The 23,390-nt window shown below is 42.8% G+C and overlaps 1 protein-coding gene across 7 annotated transcripts in view; it reads right to left on the bottom strand.

The window, feature by feature from the left end:
• Positions 1–7,288: 7,288 nt before the first annotated feature.
• The window catches only part of PHF14 (PHD finger protein 14), a 1,314,486-nt gene continuing 1,298,384 nt past the window's right edge, over positions 7,289–23,390 (bottom strand). For 4 of the 7 annotated variants that reach the window (XM_078663795.1, XM_078663788.1, XM_078663793.1 and 1 more), the window contains one exon: positions 10,155–10,379. In XM_078663795.1, the coding sequence (XP_078519921.1) occupies positions 10,293–10,379 (87 nt within the window). In that variant the 3' untranslated portion in view covers positions 10,155–10,292. Of the gene's footprint in view, positions 10,380–23,390 lie in introns of all 7 variants that reach the window. The other 3 variants (XM_078663794.1, XM_078663786.1, XM_078663789.1) reach the window with 3 other exon arrangements.

A 23,390-nucleotide genomic window follows, 5' to 3' on the forward strand; every position in this document is an offset into this window, starting at 1 on the left:
AAGGGATCCATGTCTGGGCATCCCTGCTCCACTCGGGCGACAAATGCAAAAAGAAAAAGTGATTGCCGAAATGCTGAACAAATCAAACACTCACCCCCAGTAAAGAGATCTGGGCCTGAATCCATCATTCTTTTGGTAACCGCTCCATTCCAGTTTGGACCAACCCATATGCAAATTAGTCTTGACCCTGCTCCCCATGGGCACAGTCCAGACCGAACTGCCAGGCCAGGTCCTCCCTGGACCGGTAATAAGCTTCTTAAGCCCGATTTTGGGGTATAACCCCATATCAGCCGGGATAGCTTGGGTTTAGTGGTGTGACAAGCATGAGATTCACGTCTGGGCATCTCCATCCCAGTCGGGCGATAAATACAAAAAGAGCAAGGGATGGACGGAATGCTGAAGAATGTCAACTCAGCCCAGTACAGAGATATGGGCCTAACTCAATAATTGATATGCTCACCACATTGTTTGCCATGCCACTGTATACAGGCTATCCTGGCTGATGAGGTGTGATACCCCGAAACCGGTCCTACGATGCATGTGTCCAGTCCAGAGAGGACCTGGCCTGGCAGTTCGAGCTGAACAGATCTCTTGGGAAGCAGGGCGAGGACTGATTTGCATATGGCTGTGTCCAAACCGGGCTGATGTGGTGAGTAAAGAAACTATGGATTTAGACTCAGATGTCTGTACTGGGGTGAGTTTTTGACATTGTTCAGAATTCCGTCTACCAATTGTTCTTTTCTCATTTGTCACCCCAAGTGGGACGCAGATGCCCACATGAGGTTCCCATGTTTTACATGCCACTGGACTCGGGATATGCTGGTTGATATGGGGTAATGCCCTGAAACTGGTTGTAGGATGCTTTTTTGCGGTCAAGGAGGACCTGGCCTGCCAATTCGGGCTGGAATGTGCCAAGGGTCAACACAGATTTGCATATGGCTGGACCCAACTGCGGTGGCTAGATGATCAAAAAAATGATGGATTTAGCCCCAGATCCCTGAACTGGGGGTTCGTGTTTGACATTGCTCAGCAGTCCATCCATCAATTGTTCATTTCGCGTTTCAGAATATTCAAAAGCAGAGAAATCTGGGGCTAGGAGTCTCTATCAAAAATCTGCTTTAGCACTAAATGGAGAATAAGTTATGCATTTCAGTAAATGAACCATTAAATTTTTGTTCCTGGTCACATGTGGAACAAGAAAATAAAACAATGGAACTGATTGAAAGTTGTGCAGAAAAAGTGGAATATACCGGTTTGTTTATGTACATTGTTTGTAAAATGTTCTAGATAAGGCTATATTCTATCACTGCTTTATTGACTACATCAATAATGACACTACATAATGTCGGAATTTACATAATGTTATTGCATCTTAAAAGAATTTGCATACAAACTCACATGCTGCTACTTTAATTAAATGGGTGACTACCAACAGTTGAAAAAAAATGTTATTGAGTGTAGTCACATCCAGCAATAAGCATGTAGACAGTGACGTTTTTTCTGCTCATACAAATAATAGGGTGCACAAAATAGAGGCCAATATGGATGCCTTCTGTTGTGTGTGAATAGGTGGTATTCCTTGACCTAATTGATAGAGAATGGGAATTAAAATATTTGCCTTGGTGTGCATGTTTCTTTCAAAGTTCATTTGATTCCTGCCTGACAAAAACTAGTAAATACAAGAAACTGTTAGTCTAATTAAGATATCAATTCTTTACTTTTTTCAAATGAATGATACTTATTTTTGCCTAAACCTGTGTATGCATGCATAGAGTATAGGAAGGGGCCATCATTCCTGGAGCTATTTAAGTGGGTCATTATGTTTCTGCCCCTGCTATGCTATGAAGGTGATGTGAGCGTGCATGAAAGTTTGAGGGTGAGCCTTAATGCTACCTATTGTTTGGTCTGGGGTGTTCTGGTCAGTTGAACATTGATTTTGGCATAGAGGGCATTGCTGTACTCCAGCTTGCTGGTGATGAGGGCTTGGGTGATGGATCGGCGAGTGTTGGTGGGGAGTCATTTTGTATATCTTCTTGAGCATCTTCAGTGTATGGAAGTAGAAAATGGAGCCTGAATTCACCTTGCCTCTCAGGGTGACTTGGCAACATTAGTAGAAACATAGGGCCCACATGATAAATATTCCAGAAAATGCTCAAAGATTTATATGAGGGAAGCACAGACTAGAAGTACAGCAGCCACAAAAGCAATATCACTGTTTCCAGAATTCCTGCAGTTCTTCCTATATAGTTATGTTATGTTATGTTACATATTTTTATATAGCGCTCAGCTGCCTCAGCTAAGGGACCTCCCGGCGCTTATCAAACAGCAAGAAGAGTGACTGCCTCTAGCACAGTACGGCAGGCCCTAACATAACAAAGTGGAGGGTCTAATATGAGAGGAAAAGATAAGTCTTTATGGCTTTCCTGAAAGTCAGGAGAGCATGTAAGCCACGCAGCTGAGACGGTAAGGCATTCCACAGTTTCGCTGCCAGATAGCGGAATGAGCGGCCACCCATACGTGAACGTTTCACCCGAGGGACCGCTACCAGGTGCTGGCCTTCCGAACGCAAGGATCGTCGGGGAACATATGGGGTCAGGAGCGGACAGAGCATAGGTGCCTTGAATTGGATCCGTTTGGCCACAGGCAGCCAATGGAGTTTATTCAAGGTGTCTGCAACCGGGTGAAAACGGGGGAGGCCTATCAAGGTTCTAGCTGCCGCATTTTGCACCCGCTGCAATCTTCCAATCTCTGCCTGGTTGACCCCTAGAAGCAAGGAGCTTGCATAGTCCAAGCGCGAGAGGATGATCGATTGCACAATGAGCTGGCGAGTAGAAGGCTCGAAAAAATTTAGAATAGCTTTGAGATTTCGTAGGATCCCAAAACAAGTGGCTGCTGTTTTCTTGGTGTGGGTGATAAAACTAAGGGAGGAATCTATCCAGACTCCAAGATTTTTTACTTCTGGTTTTGGGTCGGGAAAGTTTCCTAGTGTCTCGGGCCACCATTTTTCTCCTCATGCAGAAGCTTTTTCCCCACAAATAAGACCTCCGTCTTACTGGCATTTAGAGCAATAGACCACTGAAGTGGGCCATACCATAATGGGAGGCGGATGCACAGAATGAATGAAAAGGATAATGATGAATGGTTCTCTACTTTCTAGCGTGGATTTAGAAGTATCTTGCTCAAGTCTCACAAGAGATGGGCAGCTCTATGTGTCCTTACATTGCCTGTCCTATTCAAATGGTCTTCATACTTACCCTTTCAATGAATGGCAGGAAATGCTGAGGAGATTGGAAAATGGCGAAGGGTGAAGGAATACATTGAACTATTGTGGCTGGTAAAATCAGTGTGGTAACCAGCCCTGTCCTGGAGTCCTCTGTAACACATGCAAATCACACAACTCAGTACCTAGACACTACAGTGGAGTAAATACGCTTGTGCTTTGCACTGAATTGATCTTATTTGTTGAGATATGAAAGTACTGTGATGCAATAGCAGAACATAAGGATCAGCTGGAGATGTGTTTGCCACATTTAGGTATTGTTCTGGTGGTGTAGCTTTCGGTGGTTAAACTTTGCATTGTTTTCTCTGTAGTGAGTTGGGCATTTAGACAGTATATGGGTAGGGATTCAAGCTGAACTTTTGACAACTGGTCTGAGAGCACTAGGCCTGGATAAAATCTCAATCATGTCATAAAAATAACTGACATTTGTTTTAGGAATTTTGAATTACATGATTTCTTGTATTTTTTAAGTGAGGGCGGGCAACTCATAAAAAGACTTCGGGAGATGCCAGCCTGAGAGTGGTTTGCACAGAAACACCTACAGGAACTTTTAATTGAATTTCGCTAAAATTGAAAAGAAAAAAAACATGCAATTCCACACACTCCACGAGAACACAAAGAGGAATTAGGGCATCTGTTTGAGAGCTACTAAATTCTTAAATTCTGTTCTTGGAATACAAATATAACCCTGGGTCATTTCTTGGAACAGTTTTTCTTTCAACACATTGTTTTTGTTTCATAATTACAATTCAACAGTAAATTAGTATGTTGGTTCATTGTTGTATTTGCTTATTTTGGTGTATTTCACCATTCTCATTTTTCAGAGATCTTATTTCGTATTCATTGCCTACTTCTGTAAAGTGCGATTTAGAATTTCAAGGGATTAATGTGCGTCAAATGCATTTTCATATAACTGATCAACATTTAGTCTACAATAGAAACCTTTAATAATCACCCTGCAGATTGTGTGCATTAGGTTGTTGGTTCCTTTTAGAGAGTGACTCAAGTTGGTGGGTTAACGGCAGGGTTGCCTGATAACAAGAAGTCAGCATTTATTCATAGAAAACACAAAAAAGTGACGCTGTAGTTCCACCACCATCAACATTTATTGGAATGTTCTTTCACCCCAAGCACCCTCCCCTCGAAAAGTACAGCATCTCAACATTTTACACAAAAACTGCACACAGGAGAATTTTTATCAAAACAATGAATAAATGAGTCATAACTCTGCCGTCCCGCTATGTTTCCGCTTTAACGTGATGTCTATATTCAAATTAAAACTGCATTTTATTACTTCTGTATGTGTGATTCTTAATGTAAGGTCACTGGCTGGTACGTATTAGTGTAATAGGCATTGGCAACCAAATTGATGTATTTTGTTCTACTATTCCACCTATGTCCTTTGATATTAAAACTTGGGGTCTATTTCTAGGTATATTTTTATAGTGATAACACAAGTACACTATTCCTACACCTCGCCATCAGATTTCTTCTGTAACTTCATGTCGGTCGTCTTCAATCATACTTAGATGTTTATCTTAGTTATCTGTGCATCTGTCCTTTTTTTCTTTATTTTGAGCATCACTTCATTTAAGATTTCAGAATAATGAAATAACTATATGTAGGTGTATGATCGACAAGTGTATCTGCCCCAGCAACGGGGCGTCCGAGCGCTATCCCAGATGCAGGTACCTTGAAACCGTCCGGACAGAGATAAAATTAAGCCGGGAAAAGCCAGGTCTTTAAGGGTTTACAGAATGCCAGATGGTTCTGGAGCCCTCTGATGGTAACTGAAAGAGAGTTCGATAATTTAGCTGCCAAAACTTTGAAAGAGTGACCACCCGCTCTCGCTGTGTGGACTTGGGGAGTGCACGCAAGTCCCAAGTTGGATGAGCGTAAAGAGCGACTCGAGACATACTGTACTAGTAAAACTGCTAGGACCGGAGGTGCTTGCAGGGTCATGATTTTATGAGCGATACAAAGTCTTGAACTGGATCCTTTTGTCTACGAGCAACCAGTGAAGTTTAATTAGAAACTTTGACACTGAGCAAGACTTCGGGAGTGCCAGCGAAGAGCGAGCTGCCGCATTTTGAACTCTTTGAAGGCGCTTAATACATAAGTTGGCACCTGAATAAAGGGAGTTGCCATAATCTAGCCTAGACAGAATTGTGGCCTGTAAAATAGTCTGGCGGATTTTATAGTCAAAATACCTTAATAGAGGTTTGAATCCCCTCAGGAGTCCAAAGCAGGTCCTTGCAACTAGTTTGGATTGAGTGTCAAAAGACAGTCCTCTGTCAATCCAAAAGTCATACGGGCACATGCATCAACGATAATTGCATTCGCAAACGGTGCGAATCGCAATTTTCGTCCGTTTGCAAATGCAATTATCAAAATTGGAATGCATCATGTATTTCGCAATTTTAGGAATCGTAATCATGTTGCGATTTCTAAAATTACAATTGCATTTGAGAAATCGCAATTTCAGATTTCTTAAATGCAATGCATGATCATTTTTAAATTGCGAATTAGCAATTTGGAAGTGGTAAATTAGCATGAGGTTCAACCTCATGCTAATTTACCGAAAACCTTCAAACATGCACAAAAATGCATTTTTGAAAGGTGCATTTTACACACACACACGTCCTTGGGACATGTGTGTGTGTAAATTGCACTTAAGTTTAATTTCAGGGGTGCAGGGAGGGGTTCTTTGGACCCCCCCCTGCACCCTTGAAATTGCATTTTCAATTTGCGATTCGCAAATTGAAAATCGCAAATTGTAAATGCCTTCCCATTGATTCCTATGGGCCTCTTGGCCCATAGGAATCAATGGGAAGGGTTTTGCTTAATTGCGATTCGCAAATTGTGAATCGCAATTAAGGAAAAATAAGAAATCGCTAAAAAAACTGCGAATTATTCATGCATTGCCGTTTGCGAATTCTTAATTGCGATTTCTTAATTTTCGCAATTAAGGATTCGCAAACGGCAACATTGATGCATGTGGCCGTAAGTTCTTAACAACCTCTTTAGGCAGTGGAGAAGGTTTTAATGTATCTGGCCACCATTTCTCTGACCACATGTCACTATCGTTCCCAAACAGAAGTATCTCTGACTTGCTTTTATTAAGCTGCAGGCAGTTAGTAGTCAACCAGTCGGCAATCACCTGCATGTCTTCTTTGAACTTGATAAGATTATTTCTACTCTCCTTAAAACACAATGACCAATTGGGTGTCGTCGGCATATGACACCAATGACAAACCTGCTATTAAGCACTGATATTTAAAGAGAGCAAAACTGGCAAACCCCAAAGGCCATATTTAACTTTGAAGTAAGGCTACAGTAACATGGTGCAAGAAATGCACCAGAGGTGTGAGAATAAAACATCAGCAGTATGCATGTACTCCACTCAGATGTGTGACTGCAGAAGAATGACTTCAGGCCTTCCCTTGTAATCTGAATGGCTGTAGCTTAATTTGCTGCAGCAGTTCGTATCAATTGAAAACATTTTGACATGTAGAAAAATTAACTTTAAGACATTAGCTTTGTGATCCCTAAATGTATCTTGCTGCTGACAAGGCTGGCTCTTAATGTGGAAAAGTTGTATGTGCTAAATTTGAAAAACAGTGGCCAGATCTACTAATGCTTTTTCCTGTTGGAAACCCTGTGATTCAGTAAATTGTAGGGCTTGCGACGAGAAAATGTGTTACCATTTAGAGATTCGGTAACATGTTACCAAATCGCATATTAGATAGAGGAACACATAAGGAATCGCTATTTGGCAGGGGTGTGTTTACGGTGTCCCTTTCAAATAGCAATTTCTTATGGTATTTATTAATGTTTTGCCACTGAAATGCAGATGCGAAACATTATTTGACTGACACCTCGAAGGAGGTGGTCACTCGTTCACAAAGAGGAAAGGGTCCACCCTTTGTGAAAGGTCCCCAAATTTTTTTTAAGAGTAGGCAGTGGTCAATAGGTCCACAGCCTATTCTTACAAATTGTTTTAGAAACTTTTCTCTTTTTTCGTAGATACATCCCGGTTTCCTTAAAGGGAAAACTGGTTACATTTTACCAACAAAAAACACATGCTTTATTTAAAGGCAATTATGGACATTGTGGTTTGCTGTCCTCAGCAGGCCACCTTTCTGGTGATGGTTGCAATTCCTAAGGGGTCACAATTTTCAACCTACCTCACTAATATTAATGAATTGGGACCTACTACAAATCAGGTTTATGTGAACCTGTTGAAAAGCCATTTCTGGATCTCTAAAGTACCGGGCTTAGGAATCTCAGGCTACCCATTAAACGAGCAAGCTCAGAAGGCAAAACATGTAGGTTTGTTCGACTCTGAGCTGTTTGCAGAGTGAAAAAGGGCTTCCTCTGGACCTTGTGAGTCCTGCTTGGCTACAACATTTAGTCTTGCTCCTTTGAAATATTCTGAGCTCCAAAACAAATGACAGGGCAGGAAATGCAAAGTCACTGCAGCGGCAAACTGACCTCGGTGGCCAAAGAATCCAAATTTGTGGTGCTCTGAAGTTTTAGCAGGAATCTGGACTGGATGCATTTGCCTCTGATAGCCACTTGCCTGCTACAGCATTCTGACATGCATGCTCTGCTAGAAGAGTCCGACTTTACCAAAAAATCTAATTTCACGGAAATATGACCTGTGCGACCAAACATGCTTAACGGACTCCCATCACTGTCAGCTTGAACTCGTGCTTTTGTCCTGGTCAAATGCAACTATTGATGAGTACTGGTGCTTTGTGCTTTCTTGGCGTTTATACTCAAAACTTTAAAATGTATATCTCGGGGTTGTTTCGTTCAATCGTGAACACTTACTTTTGTGTCCATTTTTTATTACATTATTCTCTTTCTCCATAAATTGATTTGGAAATGTTACTGTTTGGTTTACTGGCTTTATTACTGTTTTGGTGCCTTCTGAAAACTTAACACATATATCTTTGGGGGGAATGCCACCACCTTTCTCACAGCTATGTGGGGGTACGGTCGGGTTTTCTCATTGAAACTGTGTTTTGCCCTAGCAAGATATTGGAAACTGGTGGAGTCTCTCCTCCCAAATGAATGAACTCAAATCTTAAAGCATGACAATGCAAACCGTCACCTTTGTGGGAAAATAAGAACATTTATGATGAACAAAAAAACCTACTTTTTAGGTCACATTTATGTCCATATATTATACGCTATTTTGACACATTCTTGACTATTTGATTTTGGCGCACTCTGAGAGGCACTGGCTAATGTTTTGGGGCCCTCAAGGTTGTTTCGAAACGTCCTTCAGTAAGAAAATCAGTAGAGCAGTGTACTCACTACAACAGACCAACCTATACATTTTACCATTTATACTCACTGTTAAATAATATTTCTATTTTTCTATTCAGTGCAGAGTGACATACTTGCTGATCATACATCTATTATTTATACCTTTATCAGTGTATTGTTCCGCAAACAAAGAACAGAGAAAGCGCAGATATGGACTAAAAAAAACCTTAAAAGTTTGATACTAATTAAAGACAATACAAAATCTTCAGAAGAAACATGATGAGGAGGTGCATGAATTATCTCTTTGAATCTTCGTTTAGGCGCAAATCAAGAAATGCTAAAAGTAGAATCATCAATAATTTCTTCTCTCGTGGCACTATGAAGACATCATTTAGATTCCTTAATATAGTTCTCCATTGAAAAAAATGTAGGTGCGGGAAAATAAACATGGAAAAGAAACCAACAATGAGACTGTTTTACATTCAGGAAAAGTACTTTTTGCAGTGCTCGATCCATGCATGTCTTGTCAAGTATTTGCATACTGTATATCAAGATTAATGTAGTGCGCTAGTGTCTAATTGTACATCTGACTACACCTCACATTTCTCATAGCCTCTAAGCCAGGTTCAGTGGCATCTCTTTGAATTCCTTGTCATTTAACTTTCTAAGTTAAAGTAGATTTTTTTCCCCTGAATTATGGATATTGTAGTCTGCAGGTCTTTGTTTCATTAGGCTTCAGGCTTCCACATGAGCTGCCATACTTAAACAGTGAATAACTGGAAGGCACACATCCCTTTTGCTAATCTGTTGGGAATGCTGGGGTTCCAAAACCACACAACTTGTTGGTACTCAGTGATGATTTCCGCTCAAAGGGGGAGCCCAAATACAAATATCCCTCTCACTCACATATTGCCAACCACTGTACCCTTCCTTCAAATTTTTTTAGTTGCTCCAGAGGGGTGCAATAGGGCTCATGTTTACGCCTACGGCTCTCTTGAGGTCCTCTTCACTAGCCAGACTCCTGGGATCTCGAGGCACCCACCCAGGAATGACACAGCCTACACAGAGCAAGACTTCTACAACAACAACATGGGCATGCAATTTGGCATCCAAGGGGGCACAATCTAGAAGGAGAGTGCGAGGTGGAGGACAAGATATTGTCACCAATCACCACCATGTGAACTATCACTGGGACTTCTCCAAGGGTTAATACAAAAAGAGCTTTGGAAAGAAAACCGCTAGGGAGAAACAAGAGGCTTAACAAAACCTCAAAGAATAAAGAAAAATGTACTTCAGTATCACCTTATTCTGTCGATCTTCTTGAGGAACTGAGGCAGATGGATAGCTGGTTACATAATTTTCCAAGTGGGGAAATTGAGGGGACTGCTGGTTTGATAAAAACAGCATTACTATTTCAAACAACTCAAATAAGTAGCTCTGTCTGAGCAACCACCCCTTTCGTTACTTGCACATTTGGTACACTGTATAGAAGAAGTGGATGTTTTACTCCTAAAACACAAAAAGAGTCAATTTGGCATCACAAGGCAATATAAAACTATGCATATAAAAGCCAGAATGTCGCTCTCTGATCATTCGGATTTAGTGTCAGATTAATGTTATAACAAACTCCTGAGATAAATATGCCATTTCAGATTATTTTAAAAGCAAAGGTAATTAAATGGCTTTACAATTATGCATCACATTGAAGAAGTGTGCTACACATATATAGCAAGTTTCAGATGAATGTTCTTCCCAGTATTTTAATTTTCTTATTCCATTCTAGTTCCTGAGGGAGATCCTTTTCAGCTTCATTATCATCTTCCTGCATACAAAATAAAAATGATATATATTAAATGAATACCTCTTAAAGAAAAATGCAATTTTATATGACTGGTATTGCAGCGTATACAACTGTAACATTCAAACTTCCGTCACATAGTTTGGATCCTTTCTTAAGAGCTAAAATGACTTAAGTTTACAGTTAAAGGAAAAATTACATTTGAAACAAGGGGAAATGTTTCAGTTCACATAACGGGTAAACGTCCCCAGCCAACGCTGACTTCATAACATAAAAATATGCTCTAAGAGACGCGGGAACGCCTTCTTGGAAGGGCAACAACAGAAAATTCTTCAGTACTTGTTTAGAATATATTGAGCATTATAGCAACAGCCAGACTTTGCATTGCCCGTGCATGGATATCCAAATTCCCACCCAAAGCTTATGAATGGTGGGCAATGTTAAGGGAGATTTTTGAAAGATAATACCCTAAAAATATTGGGGAGAGTTCTGTATAATAAAATTCTAACCTGGACAGAACAAAATGACATTTTAGAACCATGCCAGTTAGGCTTCCGAAGCAAGGTGGGAACAGTTGAACAATGCCTTTAATTTTTGGTTATCGGGAAATACACCATTCCACGGATGTCACCAGTTTATATGGCATTTATGGATTTGTCCACAGCTTTTGACCTGGTCAACAGGGCGAAGCTGTGGACAATCCTTCTGGCAGGTGGGCTGGATGAGCCGCTGGTACACTTTTTGGTTTATCTTCACAAAGATCTCCAGGCACAGGTGAGGATTGGCATAGGAGGAGAGGTTTCGGGAGTAATTGAAGTAGGAAGGGGGTAAGACAGGGTTGCGTCTTCGCCCCCTTTCTCTTCATTATCTGTATTAATGGGTTGTACAGTTCTCTGAAAACTGCCATCCAAGATGTCCCATAATTATTGAGAAATCTCTCCCTGTGCTTTTATACGCAGACGAAGCGGTCCTTATAGGCCGCACTCCAAATTCCCTGCGCGTTTTAGCACAAAACTTTTCTAAGTATATGGATGGCCTAGATCTGCGTGTCAATTTTAAGAAGTCTTTTTTAATGCGTAGCGGCCCTGGGAAGCAAGAGATAAGCTCCATCACAGTGTATAGCCAAAAAATGACATGTACGCGTTCATTTGTATATCTTGGGTTGGTCTTTGCAGCGAACGGCTCCTGGAATGAGCATTTAGCCCATTCCAGGAGCAAGTTCCCAAAGGTCACGAATTCAATTTTGAGTCTCCCCTGCCCTAAGACCACCGGAGCTATTTAGCTATTCAGAAAATTTACAAGCTATAGTGCATCCCTGTGGCTACATATGGGGCTGAGATTTGGGGCACTGTAAACAGTTCATGTATCCAACAGGAAGAAAACACGTTTTGTAGGAAACTGTTGGGTATCCCAATCTCGACACCACAATACATATGTCACAGGGAACTTAATCTTAATTTTATATCTGATTTTATTCGCGCCCGACCAGCTCTTTTTTGGCTTTCAGTATGGAAGAACCAGGCTGCTTCCCTTACTCAAGAGATTATCAGTGACATCGTAAGGTGCGACAAAGGGATGGATATCCCTTGGTTGGGTGGAGTGCAACAAAGTTTGTGTAGCATCAACAGGGAACACATCTTCTCAGATTTTAGTACAGCTGAAGCTGTGTCCAAAAAGGAATTGAGAGATGCTCTCTACTCCCAATATAATAAAGAGAAGATCGACTTAGAATCTGTGAAATCATCTGTTCGCAATTATATGTCTATTGAACAGTATTGTCACCCTCTGCATATATATCTCACCTTACCCATGAGTCGCTGGGATAGGAGCTTATTATGCTGCTTAAGAGCCGGAACTGTCAGATTTGACTATGCTTTCCTCTTGGTTGCCGCCCCAACCTTAATCAAACACCATGTCCTTGTGATGGGAGGAGTGGTCAATCAATTATACATTTTTTATTTTTTTGTAAATACTATATTAAATACTCTAAGTGGCTTTTAAGCCCTTATTTTAAAAAGAGACGGCCTAATAGTTTGGACGAGGCCTATCTGTGTATAGCAACCCTGGACAATGCAGATTTGATTTTCCGCACATGCACTTTTCTTAGGATTGCCATTAGAACACTTAAGTCCATGTTGGATCCCTGAGACTCTTGGTTTAATTGCAAAATATTTTTGGGTTTTAGTTATATTCTTTCCCAATGAAATTACCTTTAATAGGCAGATTCAAATTTTAATTATTATGTAATATTGATGTATATTTTTATATTGTCATGTGTTTTCAAACTCCCAGACTGTTGTTTGTATTTGTCATGACTTTGTGCTTTTATGGGTGCCAAGGTACCCGAATGAAGTTTATGAACTGAACTGAAAAGGAGATGGCTATAGCCAAAAGTAGAGGTGTCCGCTCTGGAAAGAAGTTCTATCGAATTTGGGGTCCTATGTTAAATTAGACTAAAACAGTACTGTAATTGTCCTAGCAAAAATATTGTGTTTTCTTCCTCTCTTCCCCTCCTTCTTCTTGTCTCCATTTCTCATTTGTGTATTAGTCCAATGCAGTATGATTTTCTTTAGACGTTCAGTCTTTCTTCTGTTTTTTTTGTTGTTGTTTACTCCTTATGATTGACTCACAAATTTATCGCGCTGGCGCTTGGTAGCAAGTAGGACTGCTACAAGCGTGTTCTTGTATTCCTGCTAAGAATTCTTTTTAGACCGTTTTTAAATACTTTGTGTATTGTCTAATTAATTACTTGCTGTGTGCTCGCTCACTCCCCGGTCCACCGCAGCTACCAGTGCTGTTTGTTGTGGATGGAGGCAAGTGGCACTACTTCCTGGTTGCTCCATTGGAGGCGGCTATACTTGGTGGGTTGACGCGCTAGTCTCCCACTCCGCCCTGATTACTAAAGGGCTAGCCTGAAGCGCACTCGAAATTGACTCACAAATTTATCGCGCTGGCGCTTGGTAGCAAGTAGGACTGCTACAAGCGTGTTCTTGTATTCCTGCTAAGAATTGTTTTTAGACCGTTTTTAAATACTTTGTGTATTGTCTAATTAATTACTTGCTGTGTGCTCGCTCACTCCCTGGTCCACCGCAGCTACCAGTGCTGTTTGTTGTGGAGGGAGGCAAGCAGCACTACTTCCTGGTTGCTCCATTGGAGGCGGCCATACTTGGTGGGTTGACGCGCTAGTCTCCCACTCCGCCTAACCTACTTAGTCACTCGCTCATCCGCGCAGCGGTGACGCGCAGCGGTAGCGCCGTAGACGCGCCGGAGAGGCGCCGGAGAGGCGCCAGAGAGAAGCCAGTCTGCGCCAGTCCGCGTCCAGACGCTTCCTGCTACCTGTGGTAAGATCTGCTTATCATGGCTGTGGCTGCACCCACGCTGGTCTATGACTGTTCCACACTCCATGCCCTACGTCACGCTACTAGTCCGGCTTGTGATCACCTGGTCCTGCCTACTCTCTCTGATTTTATGTGTAAAAACTGTAATTGGAGTCCCTCAATCCGCGTCAATCGACGTCCACTCTCTGTTCAGGAGTGGAGAATGTTCCTACTAAACTGTAGGTCTGTTAATAAACACCACACCGAATTACGCCTACTGATTGAGGAGCTCAATCCCCACGCCCTTTTCCTAACAGAAACATGGCTTCAGGCAGACAACGACCCGGCCGTTGTCGGAGCCATTCCACTAGGATTTACTCTTAAGAGACTGGACCGCCAAACTGGGAGAGGCGGTGGACTGGCTATTGTTTATCGGGACAGTTATAAGTGCCGAATCACCCCCTTCACCTCATCGACCTGCGAAAGTCTTCAATTTTCGCTAGAACTCTCCCCCACTACCACCTTTTCCGGCATTCTGATCTACCGCCCCCCCGGCGCCCTCAGTGATTTTATCACTAAGATTACTGAGTTGGCTGCCACTGTCGTTTTATCTTCACCTAATTTCACCCTGTTGGGGGATCTCAACTTGCATCTCGATGATCCTCTCGATACTGCTGCTAACTCGCTTCGTGCTAATCTTCAAGCGTTGGACCTCTATCAAAAGGGATTCCATGTAACACACAACAGAGGTCATCTTCTCGACACTGTCTTTAGTAATATTAACGACATTACAGTAGAGCCCCCCATCCCTTTACCTTGGACGGATCATTTTGTGATACCTTTCATCTGGCGCACAAACACCCTCCCCTCTGCCCATTGTCCCGCCAAACACCAAGCTAGGAAATGGTCTTCTCTTTCCCTCCCTGCATGGGAAGCTGCTTTGGCCAGAGACCCCCCCGGGAAGGTGATGCATGCCAACATAGCAGCCAACAATTTCGACGGCTGGATCACCTCCACACTTGATATGGTTCTTCCTGCTCAAAACAATAATTTTACAAAAAAAACAAAAGCTGCTCCATGGTATACCCCCGCACTTAAGAGCATGAAATTAGCCTGTCGTAAGCAGGAGAGAGCCTGGAGACAGGACTATTCCCAAACTAAGAAGGATGAATATAGAGCCAATATCAGGCTCTATAAACAGGAGATAAAACTAGCACAAACCTCCTTCTACGACAGCAGAATTCAAGCAGCCGCCAATGCCCCTAGGGAAATTTTTAAAATTGTGAAATCCCTCGTTTCCCTTCCAGCCGAATGCCCCGATACTGAGGGTGCTCAAAACCGCTGCAACGATTTGGCCAACTTTTTCTCCCAAAAGATTCTCACAATTTACTCCTCATTTGAGGATACAAATAATGAGCTGGAACCCTCCACCCCCACAACCTCCGATGCCTTAGCCTCTTGTAGGCTAGACACAATCCCACTCTTGGATGCTCCGGCACTAGATAATCTGACTGCTAAAGTCACCTCTGGATCTCCCAATGATCCAGCACCCCCACAAACTCTCAAATTGGCTATGGATATGATCCGCCCCATCATATTGGATGTTCTTAACACCTCCATCTTCTCCAAATCCGTTCCCCCGCCATGGAAGTGCGCAATGGTAAGAGCGCTGCTGAAAAAGCCCAATCTTGACCAAAGTAACCTTGCAAACTATCGCCCCATCTCCCTGCTCCCCTGGTTGAGCAAACTGCTTGAGAGGCACGTAAATAACACCTTAACGAACTATCTGGAGTCAAACAGTCTCCTGCGTGCCTCTCAGACAGGGTTTCGTCCGCGACATGGGACAGAAACTGCTCTTCTAGCGGTCACGGAAGAAGCAAGAGCTGTGCTGGATCAGGGTGGGAAAGTCGCCATTATCCTATTGGATCTGAGTGCCGCGTTCGACACGGTTAACCATGTCACGTTGTTGCAACGACTGACGGACATGGGCGTGTCGGGCGCGGCCCTGGAATGGCTGACGTCCTTCTTGACCGACCGGTTTTTCCAGGTCTTTGAGGGTGAGGCAGTGTCCCCTAAACATTCTCTCAGGTGTGGGGTTCCTCAGGGCTCCTCCCTGAGCCCCACCCTGTTTAATGTTTATATGGAGCCTCTAGACAGGATAGTCCAACCCTTCGGTGTGCGTATTGTCACCTACGCGGACGATACCCAACTGGTGGTCTCTTTAGACCACGCGGAGGGTTCGTCCCACACCTTAGGTCCCTGTCTAGAGGCGGTCGCCAGATGGATGCAATCCTCCTGTTTAAAACTTAATGGGGAGAAAACAGACGTCATTCTGCTGGGGAATTCTTCCCCTTCCGCTTTTGCATCCATCTGGCCACCATGTCTGGGTGAGCCCCCCACTCCCAAGCCCCAGATAAAGAGCCTGGGGATCTGGTTCGACCCAGCCTTGAACTTCTCAGTACAAGCCACTAAGATTGCAGCCACCTGTTTTGGGTTGATGAGGATGCTGCGGAAGGTGCTCCCCCTGCTTCCTTTTCAGGCCAGGAGGATCCTGGTCCAGGCCCTGATATTATCGCGCCTGGACTATGGGAACGCTCTTTTTATGGGAGCCCCTTCCTTTGTCATTCAAAAGCTCCAAGTCACCCAAAACAGTGCGGCCCGCCTTCTCTACAATCTTCCTCGCTGGCAGTCAGCTAGGAATGCCTTAAGAGAACTCCATTGGCTCCCTATTGCAGCGAGAGTACAGTTCAAGGCTATGTGTATTTTACACAAGGTCTTCCATCACACTGGCCCCGCTATTCTGCAGACCTTGGTCACCCCCTATGTCCCTTTGCGTTCCCTCCGCTCTGGCTCCCTTCAGCTGGCCACCTCCGTCAGAGTCAAGAAGGCTCGATGGGGCGGCCGCTCCTTTTCACATACCGCGGCCAGGCTTTGGAACGCCCTTCCCTTATCCCTTCGGGAAACCACCAACCATGTTTCCTTCAGGAAAACCCTTAAAACACACTTGTATGCAAAAGCACGCTGATCTGCCCTGATCCCGCGCTAATAAAGTGTCAGTCATGAGCGCTACGAGGCCTCCGGGTAGATAGCGCTATACAAGTGTAATTTAATAATAATAATTAAAAAAAAAGAAAAAAAATAAAGAATACATTGAGCAAAACGCTCACACAGAGCCGGTCTTTCCACCGATAGCCGCCTTCCTATCAACTGTAATTATTCAGAACTGAAGTGAGGTGAGCATGTTTTACTTGTCCCTCTGGAGGAAGAAGTACAGAGAGTGAAGATCCAGGATGTGAAGAATAGTGGGAATAAAATCGAGTCCTGATGTCTGGTGCCGGTACCCTTTCTATTGCTCCCTTGGCCAAATGAGAATGAACTTCTTCGTGGAGTAATGATAAATGGTACTCCTGGAGGTGTTGGAGTGTGGGCAACTTGTCTGGGGGAGAGGAAAGGAAAGGTAAGGAGTAGCCATGCTCTATGATCTGGAGCGCCCATTGGTCTAATGTGATGCTCCACCATCCTAGTACGTGAATGATAACCTGACCTCCTACTGGGTGATCGTGTGCTGCCAAGGGTAAATTAAAGCAGTTTTGCAGTAACAGCTATAGTGGGAGGCGTTGTGATCTGGGTAGAGCCTTGGCCCTGCGGGTCTGAACTTTACCAGCCATATCCCTGGCCTCACGCCCAAAAGGGGCTGGAAGCCTGTTGATGCAGAGTCCAACGTTGATGCTGCCTCTGCAGATATCCCCATCTGAAGCCTCAAAAGGGGTTGTTGGAGGAACTGACTCAGCTAGACCCAGAGAGCAATTTGTGGCTTTGCTCTCCTTAAATTACTCAAGGTCAGAGTCAGCCTTCAACTCAAAAAGTTTCAAGCAATCAAACAGCCTGTCCATGAGGAACTGCTCAACATCCGATAAGAAGCCCGTGGAGCAGATCCAGGTGTGGCGCCTAGGCACCACGCTGGTTCCGCCTGCCCTACCCAGGCAGGCTGTGTCCAGGCCAGAACGTATCATATACGTTTTGCAGCATTTTGGCCATCTCGGATCAGACATTTTAGGGTATGCCTGAAATCCTCTGGGACACAACTGCCAGTGCAACATTAATGCCATGAAGCAGTCTCCTTAAGGTGCCATGACAAGAGACAATAAGAGCATGCCATGTCATGACATAATAGCTGGGATGCTGGCATAAGGTAGGTGTCCACATAGTAATCTAGTATTTCTCCTGGAGCACAGAAAATCCTTGCTCTTGAGCTGCCAAACCCCATGGATCAGGGATATCGCGCAAAATACATGAACAGGCTTATAAGAGGTAAAGCATTACAGACTTCTTTTCTGCAGATGTCACTTGGAGCAATTCCCATATTACTCAGAAATAATTTTTATATTTCCTTTTCTTTGTAGTCATCATTTCTATTATATACTGTGACTATCCGAGAGATGAGGAAATCGAGTTTGCATATTAATGTATTTATATATTTGTGGGTAATTTAGCGTATTGCCAGCCTCAGAGCGTTTTAGAATGAGCACTGGCAAAGCCAATAGGTCTAGCGTTGGATGGTAACTTTTTGGCTTAGTACCTGCATGTTTTGTTATAGTTTTTGCACTTTGTGTTTGGATGTGCTTCTTATAAAATGGCAGAATGCTGTTATTCACAGTAAAAGGTTAGCCAATGGCTGGAGTGGTCTGAACCACTGCTCCATGCTAAATGCTGTAGTGGAAGGAAGAAAAATTTAAAGAACACCACAACATACCAATAGATACAGTGTGCCCGGTGAAAGCCCTAATAAGTATATTATACATAAAATGTTAGTAAAATTAAAAGTTCTTGACTAAAGACAGACTTAATGATTCAGTAAACTCATACATAAAGCCAGACCTATAAACAGAGGCATTATACCTGTAATGGAAGTATTTGAGCTCATTTACAGCAACAAAAAAAAAAAAAAAGTACAGTGGCCAAAGCGTTATCAAAAATTACCTGGACGTATACCAGATATGGCACTGCATGAAGCCACGTATAAATATGCATTCCACGCTGCTATGAGGGTGTATGAGTCCACGTTTAATCAGCCTCCCTTTCAATGCAAGAACTTTTATCACTGTCCTAAAAAATTACTTTTAAACAGCTTCTGCCCGTAAAAAAACTGCTTCATGTTTTTGAGACTAGATACTTTTACTTCACCGTTTGATAAAAGACAATAAATTTAACATCAGAGACACTTTATGTGCTGCAGCATCGTATTTTTGCCCCATCTAGCATATTTTCTTGACAGGTCTGCCAATTTTCCAATTACTTGTACCACCATATGTTATCTGAAGATCAGTCAGGTCTAAAATAGGAAACATGAGCGAATCAGGCAGCAGCATGCTTACAATCTTCCGCAGCTTCAACAGCAAGAGTCTTGCTCATAATTCACTGCAGCCTCCTCAGGAACGCACTGAAAAAATAAGGTGACATCACAGCGGCTGTTTCCATAGGAATGGCTGGTACACAGTGTTATACGTTAAGACCTGCCCACAACTGGGACTGTTGAAAAAGCTGAAAAATGGGTTTCATGCTTTACTTTTCTGCATTACTTGGTTATATAAATTAACCTAAATATTCAGTCGTGCTAATCAGATTTAGTTTTGGTGACTATACTCGCATTTACTCTAGTTTAACCTGTGAGCAAAGTTCAAGCAACATCTGACACAACTAATAATTTGGGGTTGAGAAGCCAAACAGAACAAAAAACACGATCATAGGCAGTGACAGCAGATGAACTTTAAAAGTGGTGGCAAATAATTATCTTGCTCAGATAACATCAACCAAATAAAACCTTTTTTTAACCATCATTGGCAAAACCAATTGGTCGGCTTTGACTGCGGAGCTGTTGGCGTTGCCAATGCTTGTTTCAGTTTATTGTTAGTTTACCAGTTCGAAGAAGCCAACACGCCGGGCATCTTGCTAAACTAATTCCATCATACAACAAAAAGCATTCCAAGATGGTTTCCATTCATTCAGGCGTGTGGATGTAGGGAAAGCCATCTTGTAATGTTTTTTGTTATTAAGTATAACAAAGTTATAAGATGGACACGTGTGTGTGCAAAAACATAGGCGGCTAGCTTGCAATGGTTTTAATGACCGCCACTTCTAGCAATGCCTGCACAGGTTAATGAGCACTGTAATAGGATGCAACCTCCCAGAAGCAGGGTCTGGGCAGCTACTGGGTCCCACAAAACAAAAAAGTTAAATACATTTTATAAAAGGAAAAAAGAATACTTGTTTAAAAAAAAAAATAAAGAGCATCTTGGCGAATCCTTGTACTGAAAGGGACCCATTTTCTGGTAGATGTTCACATTCCTATGGGCAAAATGTTATCATGGTGAAGTGAGCCAATGGTATGGTGTCAGATTTATGTGGTCAGAATAATGCCCAAACTAAACAGTATGTCGTTTTATCACCCCGTTGGGATTAATATTAGAACATCTATACCCAATTGGGCGATATTTTTGCAAACAATTTTTAGGATACAATATTTATACCAGACAATCTTTTTGAAGAAGGTTGTCCGACTGCCTGATGTTGTATGTACGCTGTGCTAGGCAAAAAGAAAATGTGAATGGCGCTAGAACTGAACAATCGATGAAGATGGCTGAAAGAAATCCTTTATATGTAAGCATATATGTGTACATAGGTATTTCTTAAGAATAGTTGTGGAAAAATAAAAGGTCTTGGAGAACGCCAAACCTAAAATCAGGGCTAAGGGGTGCATTTTATACTACTATTGTCACAAACAGGTCATTTTTCTAACACAGCCATTTATTGACCAGTCTGTGCCATTTCTGCGAACATGCGGAAGAGTCCGTTTTACACTTCTTGTGCATTTGCCCAGCCGTTAATAAATGGAGACGGCATTTTCTACTTCCTGCTCTCCGTTCTCTCAGGATTCGATCATGTCTGCCCGCCGTAATGGCATTACTAAATAGACAGTCGCAACAGCTCTCATGCAGGGCAGCCAAGTTTTTGCAACAAGTCAGCAAACTGTTACACACATTGAACCCATAGTGCTGATTATATGCCCTAGCCTTTGGCTACCCCTACACTGTAAAGTCCAAGCACATAATCATTGGAAAAAGAGTAAAGCGGTCACTCACCACAATTCGCACACCGACCCAACTCAGTTGCATTAGAGGGAAATATACTTCATTCCCAATCTTTAAGATCGTGGCATTTACCATGAGTTTGCTACATTGACCCGCACTTTTGCACATGAACTTTAACCACGCAGCAGATACAAAGGGTACAGTGCAGGTGTACATATAATTGCAACGAAGGGCAGGTGCCATTTAGCTCTCACTTGCACACAGTTCGCTTTATTCCTGTCTTTAGATGTACATCCATCTTTTTAAATTTGTGTTTAGAAATTAAATTATTTATTAGCAGGGATCCTTTTAATGATGGTAAGGGAAATTTCCAGACCAGCCTAGTGTAATGGTTTTAATTAACTACACAATAAAGTAATTCTTCTGATTGTTGGATTGCTTTTGAATATCTACTTACCTAATGGGGTTTCTAAGTGAAAATGCAAAACAGACACATGCAGCGATGTGCCAAAGAAGAACAACAATCAGATTCATGCGTCAGCTATATTTAGATCAGAGGCGCCTGTTTTGCTATTGGGGGTATCAATGTTTTCTTGGAATGTAGTTAAGACAAAATTTGTCGAATTATCATCTCTCAATTTTAAATCATTTTACAACCTTGCCAGCAGTCACTGCCTAGATGGGTTTCATTTTTATGTACCGCCGAGTGCCTCAATTGTGCTCTTCATAAAGTCCCACTCTACATGTTTTTTCACTCTCTGTTCTGAAAAAGTTCAGTCTGGCAGCTTGTGGCCACCAGTGACAGTCTGCTGCACGCACATCATCTACTGATGTCGAGATTGACAACTGCGTCTTCTCCAATCTAGTGCCCCACCTTCTCTATTGACTGCTTTTATGTGTTCACTGCCATGTTCAAGGAGGGCATCAGCTCAAACTGCCCTCTATCCACATGCAGGATGCATACCAAAGCCAGTTAGCAGTTCTGCTAGTAAACCAATATCAGGTCTTCTGCTTTCTTAGGGATAGACACTGTGACAATTGAAAAGAGTAGTGAACCCTTATCTGGCAAGCACAGCCTGATCAAAGTCCCACCAACATTTTTGGAGAAATTGAGACTTTTTGGGTCATAAAGTATTCTTGCGTTTGTGTTCTCCCCTTCTTTACATGGTGGTGTGTTTGCTGTTGACTCTCACTGTAAAATGTCATGAAGGTAATACCCTTCATGGAGCAAGACTACTGTGGTGTGTGGTCTACTGTGATCATCTGGAGGGCAAACAAGATCTCAACATCTGTGCTAGGGTCAGAGGACACAGCCAGGGACATCTTATCGAATTGGAGTCCATGCATTAGGAAGTTTCTGAAGCATCTCTTCACCATCTTTGGTGGTGCTGGCATTAGCGTGGTCAGTCGAGTCAACGTGTCATGTTGGATGGCGTGTTGTCATTGTGGTGCAGACGATGTTTTCGACATTCCTCCTTTCCTGTGGATGGAGTAATGAGTTAAGCGAAGCTGGCAATGGGCAGCACATACAGGAAGGCTTCCTTCATTATACTGGGTGATTGGGAATTGCTGTTTCTGTAGCTGGTTGAAACTGTTGTGATGAAGTTGAACATCCTTGGTGAGAGACAGAAAAGAGCTTCAAGATGTTAAAGGCAAGTTGTAACTGGAGTGCATGGTCACAAACAATTAGAGGCATGTGTGCTTTCTCCTCCTATCAGTTGCGGGCGGTCAAAGTGATTTCATAGAAGGGCCTCAAAGATGAGTGTGGTGGTTGGGGTGAAACAAGTTTTTGTATGAGGGCTGTAATGTTTGGTCAGTGTATGTGATGTGAGACGTGGTGACAGGGATTTGATTGAGGACGATCATATTTGCAGTAAATAGGTAGAGAGGAGGATTTTATTTGTTGTGTATGAAGGAAGCGATTATAAAGAGAGCAGTTGTGAGAAAGCACTTGTTGTATATGTACTACTGAGGTTCTCAGGAATGAGATGCAGGGGTTTCGACCTTGGTAAAGCTTAATCCCAAACAAACATTGTTAGTCTTCATGTGTGCTGTGTTTGCCATGCCCTTGGTGCCTAGAAAAAGAGGAAATGGCGGGAGGGTTTTCTGGGGTCTGAGTAGCCATATGCCCCACATGGAGGAGGAGTCATGGAGCATGCAGTATGTGGTCCTTTCTGGAAATAGTCTCTGCGATGTATTTCTTAAACATTTTATTTGGGTGCGGAACCTCAATTGGCATCTTCAAGACATATGAATTGATGCAAGTGGGACTCCAGATAAAAACTCACTGTGGGAATATAGCACTTTAGACATTTACCATGACGCTGTCGTGTTTTGGCAGCTCCTGAGTTAGCGTTTAGCACAGCTACACGGTCTTTTCTGTTAACTTGACCAAAGCGAACGGGGGCCATTTTGAATCCCTCTGACTTCCGTTTCCTATGAACGCTGCCTCGTGGTCAGTGTGCCCTTTCGTCCTTTCTCGATACCCATGGTCACTAGTCTGCTCGGCAACAGGCTATTTTTAGTACTGGTCAAGCGCACATGCGCACTACGCACCAATTGGTCACTCTTTAGGAATGTTCACACTAACTGACCAGTGCTGTTGAAACTCCTCCCACATGTTGGCTGTG

Source organism: Lissotriton helveticus, chromosome 10, assembly GCF_964261635.1.
Source record: "Lissotriton helveticus chromosome 10, aLisHel1.1, whole genome shotgun sequence".
Taxonomy (NCBI): Eukaryota; Metazoa; Chordata; class Amphibia; order Caudata; family Salamandridae; genus Lissotriton; species Lissotriton helveticus.